Genomic DNA, 6,291 nt, shown 5'->3' on the forward strand with positions numbered 1-6,291 from the left:
ATCTATCTATCTATCTATCTATCTATCTATCTATTTATCCATCCATTGATCTATCAATCTATCGATCTATTTATATATCTATCTATATCTATCTATCTATTTATCCATAACCCTCGGGGTGGTGCCACTGACTGTAGTGTCTTTAGGCCATTCCCAAAGGGGGGACATTTCTCGTTCATGCACAGTAGAATTGTAAATGGGCTGATTCATCAATGTCATGCTCATAACGGTGCCTGATTTACAACAGGGAACTGCTGCTTTTTCTTTCCTCATCCTCACTATTGTCATTTTCCTTTACTTCTTTTGTATGTTTGTCACTCTCTGTGACCCACTATTTCTGGAAAGCCTTGATAGTCGAAGCAGACTTTGTGCTGTTGAAGCTAGAGAGGTGAGCAGAGAAAGTCTGATTCCCTGTAAGGACTTCTCTGTTGACATCCACCCCTTGGCGCTCATATGACCTTATGCAGTTGCGAGCGCCGTAAAACCTCTATTAAAACTAAATCTATCTATCTATCTATCTATCGATCTATCTATCTATCTATCTATCTATCTATATATCTATCTATCTATCTATCTATCTGTCTGTTTGTCTGTCTGTCTGTTTGTTTGTCTGTTTCTCCGTGTATCTGTCTGTCTATCCTGCCCGCCTTTTATGTTATATTACCTTTCTGCCTGTATGAAAGTGTCTCACTCTTTCATTTCACTCGATGCACACTTTTATTATCATAACAAACACCCATGTTTGACAAACACTTATACATGTACAATGTATATTCGGATAAGTAAGATGCAAATACGATACTACAGTTGGGAGGCGAAATCGGAGTTCGTAAACTCACTTTCCTGCCATTCTCATGAAACAACTGAAGGGGGTTTGGGAAAACACTCGATGAACTTTAGGAAAACAAAAACAAAAATACCCAGTGCCCTGTTTTTCACGCGACGTTTTATGTTTTCCGATCTTTCCGCTTTTTTGGCTTCAGCTCGAAATAAGTGAACGGGGCGGGAGGCTCAGAGGGTCTGTACTCTAAAACTAGGAAAGCGTTAAAAATTCTCAGATCGCCTTGTACATTAGCTTTAATTATATTATGTTGGTCCTTTTTGTCCATTGTTGGGGTAAGAAAATGGTGAACTTGGTTGGAATGGGTGTGAGGCTTGGCTTTCGTGTTTTATTTTACATCTGAATATTTTAGTGAATATGTCCTTAATTAATGTAGTAAGGGACAGCATATTTAAATAGGACGTGTTGAAGGGTCTGTAGAAGGTATGCATCGTTGAATGTATAATATGAAGACGAGGGACGAGAGAGAGAGAGAGAGAGAGAGAGAGAGAGAGAGAGAGAGAGAGAGAGAGGGGGGGGGGTGCTTATAAACACACAAAAATAATGCCGTGTGTACAAACGAGCAAACAATTAGATGGACGGAACGAGGGAAGGAATGGGGAAAACAATACCTATATATCTCCATGGGTCACCTAAGAATCTCCTCGAATTTGAAATTTAATGCCTGTTTCCCACTTCCCTCAGGTACGGGTGTATGTAGAAGTGTGTAAACTAAGTGCACTGTAACTGTAAGCTCAGAATGTCTATCTTTATTTGTTTAGCCTACTCTAAATACGAGCTCGTTGACACACAACATGTGGAATAAAGTATTGTTTATCTGAAAACTTGGCTTTTTAGAAATATTCCGATCAGCTGCTTTCACCATTTTGTGTTTTTAATAAGATTATACACTTACCAAGAAACTAATTGAGCATTGTAGCTGTTGTAACTGATCCTGACGAATAATAAGATGAATACCGTGGTCTCTTCTGTACTGGCTGTTCATCACGGTAAATGTAAAGTCTATTACATATTCATTTTTGTTACGAAAAGCTCGCGTACACTACCACACACACGCGCGCATATGCATACACACACACACACACACACACACACACACACACACACACACACACACACTCACTCACTCACTCATTCACTCAAAAACGCGCCCACCCATTTTATATCATGTGTTTATTACAACAAAAATTGCAACACTATAGCTTGCTCCTGTGTACTCAAGCGTGGTTTTATGCGAATTCATATAATTGTCTCTTCGTGGGTTATAATTTTAACGAGGCTGAAAGTAATTAGTGCCTCTCTCCACATAGATGTTCTCCACTCTGAATATTCCCCCATACAGGTGTGGAAAGGTATAGATGGCTCTCTCAAGGTAACTGTTCACCTTTGCAGTGACCCATATCAATGCATCATTTGCAGTAACCCTGTAGCCTACCACCAATAAACGTAGCACCAAGAGCAAAATTAAGCACCAAAATACCACTTCTTTTTGTCATGTTACCTTTATAAGGCATTGCTTTACTACACAATGTTTCTTTGCTCATGACGCTCAAAAGTTCGTAAAACGCACTGTCGTTGAAAATCTAAACGGACTGCCAATATGTCGCACATAATAATATTAAATACTTGAAATTATTTATCTTTTAGCCTACCTAAAAATGCTACCTTCTGCCTCTCGCTTTCATTCACTCATCCATTTGTGTACGGTGGTGGTGCCTTTTCTCAGTCCGTCTCCAGCGAGAGCTCGCGATGCCTTTTTACGTTTTTGTTTTTTGTTGTTTTTTTTTCTCTTCTGTTTTAAAATTGATTTTCTATTGTTTTAAATTCTTTTTTAACAAAAAATACAAACAACCATTTTATTCATTTTTCTTTCTTTTCCCCCTTTTTCTTTCTTTTTTCTTTTTTTTTTTTTTGTTTTGTAATTACATAGATCTAGATACGTTTTCTTTTTTAACTAAGCCAAATAAATTTCAGTGACTAGGCAATTATTTCTCAACACATCTCCTTTGGTTTTAATTTCTCAGTGAGCTTTACTACACTTTTGCACCGGCAATTGACTGTATATGTTTGTTTGTTTGGTTGTTGTTGTTGTTTTTTCAAGTTCTTAAACAGATTACTTTTAGCAACAGCCTTTGCTTGCTATTTGTATCTGTTTTGTCTAGCATTTCTTTTATTTCTGACACTTTGTTGCTTTAATTTTGCCGTTTAAATTGTTTTTGAATAAGTCGCATTGTATCAAAAATCCTACCAAGGAGCTTAAACTGGCGGTTCTAGCTTTGGATTTAGAAGGCGAGACCACGTCTGAGAAGATAGTTAAGGCATTCTTGTTTTAGTAAGCTTTTACGTCGCTCGCAACTGCATAAGGTCATATGAGCGCCAAGGGGTGAATGTCAACAGAGAAGTCCAAACAGGGAATCAGGCTTACTCTGCTTACCTCTCTAGCCTCAACAGCACAAAGTCTTCTTCGACTATCAAGGAACCCCGGAAATATCAGTTCACAAAAGAGTGACAGACATACAAAAGAAGTAGAGGAAAAATGACCACAGTAAGGATGAGGAAAGAAAAAGCAGACCTATGTTGTTTCGGCACAGTATGAGCATGACATTGATAAATTAGCCCATTTACAATTCTACTGTGCATAAGAACGTTTTAATACCCCCCCCCCCCTTTTTGGGAATGGCTAATCACAACTCCAGTCAGTAGAGCTGCCTTGGTGGGGGGATAAGACATTCTTACTACTCGTCTGTGAAGCTAATATTTTGGCACTGTGAGGTACTACTGGCAAATAGGTAACTTTACGCTAATCGTTTCATAAACTGAGTAAATAAAGTCTCAAATAGCGTTTCCCTGTCTCAAGCTACGAAAGGTGACACACTGAACCAAATGTAACAGGTGGTGACCTTGGTCGCGCCTTTAGCGACTCTGTCGTTGGAGACATTCAGACCACGTCATCATGGGTAGATCTATGTGTTGTCCTTCGTAAAACATCAGGAGTTCTTTTTCAACTTTTAACGTATCGGTGAAAATGGAAGCTTCTCTTTAATTTTGTTTTAGATATATTTGGATCATCCCAATTGTTTTATTGTTATGGAAACCATCTGTGTCAGACTTAAGTCCCATGGGCTGCATCCGGTTCACGAACAATTATATCAGGCCAGCGAGAGACTTTTAGGAAGTTCATCTTGAGAATCTTCATTAGACAGAACCTTATTCCAAACATAACTGAACTTTTGCTGAGAAAAGATGCCAAACATCCATCTCTGCCACCTGGCGTAAGAGCGAAAATTGTTATGCTTTGGTTTACTATTCAACTCATATTTGGTTAAATTAATATCCCTGTTTTAAGAAAAGTTTAGTTTCCCATTGCTCAATTAGAATTTAGCAGTTCGGCACAGACCTGTAAGTGTAATTTGAGTCCCCCCCCCCCCCCCCCCCCCCCCCCCCCCAGACCGATTGAGTTTGACACTCTTGGTGTTAATACAAATATTATGTACCATGTAATACGATGATGAGACTCTATTCAAAGACTACTGGGGTTTAGAGGACGGATTTTCCTCTATGGCGGCATTTTAGTGTGACAGTTGGTTGGTTGAGGGCCGGGTGGTGAGCCTGATAGTCAGAGTTAAAACACACTCACACACACATACACACACACACACACACACACGCACACACTTACACACACACCCCCACACACACACACACACACTCACACTCAAACAACCTCCCGTGTGCCCACGCGCGAGCAGATGAAAAGACCCATCATAAATATATTATAGTGCATAGTTCAGTTGTTGTTTTTTTCAATATTCTTTTCCTCTAGGCTAGATCTATGTAAACAGCAGTTCCGCTTGGTCACTGGCAATGAGCATATTATCATTTCACTTGCCTTACTTAAACTCATACATTACATGCATATCGATTTTAGTGAAAACACTGAACGCAATAGTTCGGATATATACCAACCACGTCAAGTCGTGTCCGTGCATCTGTCAGCACAGTGACAATATTGACTAGAAAGCAAAATTATATTTGAATTTCGAAAATACATGGATAGATATCGCTTCATATGTAGACTACGAACTGAAAAACAGCCATGGCCCCCGGATACGGTATTACATTTTAGATAGAAAGTGTTCACGGAATGTTTTTTACATTCATACGTGTGTCTGTGTGTCTGTCGGCTGAAAAGCTTTCATTAATTAAGTATTGTGACTTCTCTATATTCAGTAATGAGAATGTGAAGAAAGCGACTGGAGTGTTGTAAGTTCTATCTCAGGTCGCTCTTAATAAAATTATACGACTAGCTGATTTCTTCCTTGCTCGTGTTGCTCTGGCGACATAATAATATGTATTATGATTTTTTTTTTCCATTTCTGTGATTGAGACAAGGGAACGTTGTTAGATCAGCAGATATCATTTTGGACTACAGAGCAGACAAGCCTGTTACAAATCCTTGTGGGGCCATTCTTAAAGAGTAGCCTAGCTCAACCCATTTGGCTTTGTCTTATCGGAGATTGGTGTTAGGCCCTATATCAGAGCGCCCCCCCCCCCCAGCCTTTTTAACAGTCGTTCTATGTTGAAAGTAATGAAAGAGGCGTCAAACCTGTACCGCATCAAGTGGAGCTAAACACTCTATTTGCTTATTTTTTCCTTCAGGGCGGCATGACAGCAGTTCATCTGGCCTCTAAGCAGGGTCACATCGACGCTCTCAAAGCATTGCTTTTACAAGGAGTCGAGGTGGATGACAGAGATGTGGTAAGTTCTCGCTCTTAAACATCTAGTTGTATGACTGATACTAAACGTAAACGATTCTGTATGTTTCATGCCCCCCCCCCCTGTCCCTACATGTTGTATGTCTAAAGTTGTTTGTCTCACTTAACTCTTAATCTTTCAATAGCCCCTGCCTGCTGATGCGTGTAGGTCTCATACATCATGATACTGGGTGGTTACTTTTTTTCTTTGCCCTTTATTTATTTATGGCGTTGTATATTACATGTATTTTATTTCGTCTTTTTGTGTTAGTTTCAACTAAGTTTGCACGTTGACGCCTAACTGTAAAATTTATGATTGTACCTTGAAAATCACGATAGAGAAAGCTAGAATCATCAAAAAAACGAGAAACTGTTAGTTTTTTTTTTGGGGGGGGGTGTTCAGCCAGTGGTTTTCACTGCCTGTATTGTTGAAGCATTTTAAAATTTAAAAGCTTGGTTGAATCTCTCCTGAATTTTTGCCTATTTCATAGTTTGCGCGCGCGCGCGCGTGTGTGTGTGTGTGTGTGTGTGTCTGTCTGTCTGTCTGTCTGTGCACGTATATATGTGCCTACATCTCCGTGTGTATGTGTGTGTGTGGGGGGTGGGGGGTTGAGGGAGGGTTCGAAGGACACTGACAGACAGACCGACAGACCGACAGACAGACAGACAGACAGACAGACAGACAGACAGACAGAC

General features: G+C 39.8%; 1 protein-coding gene across 1 annotated transcript in view; it reads left to right on the top strand.

The window, feature by feature from the left end:
* The window catches only part of LOC101863405 (NK-tumor recognition protein), a 157,673-nt gene that overhangs the window by 142,850 nt on the left and 8,532 nt on the right, over positions 1-6,291 (top strand). Inside the window, exon 10 of the mRNA XM_035973031.1 lies at positions 5,501-5,609. Coding sequence (XP_035828924.1) covers positions 5,501-5,609 — 109 coding nt within the window. The remainder of the gene's footprint in view (positions 1-5,500; positions 5,610-6,291) is intronic.

This window comes from Aplysia californica, unplaced genomic scaffold (genome assembly GCF_000002075.1).
Source record: "Aplysia californica isolate F4 #8 unplaced genomic scaffold, AplCal3.0 scaffold00025, whole genome shotgun sequence".
Lineage (NCBI taxonomy): Eukaryota > Metazoa > Mollusca > Gastropoda > Aplysiida > Aplysiidae > Aplysia > Aplysia californica.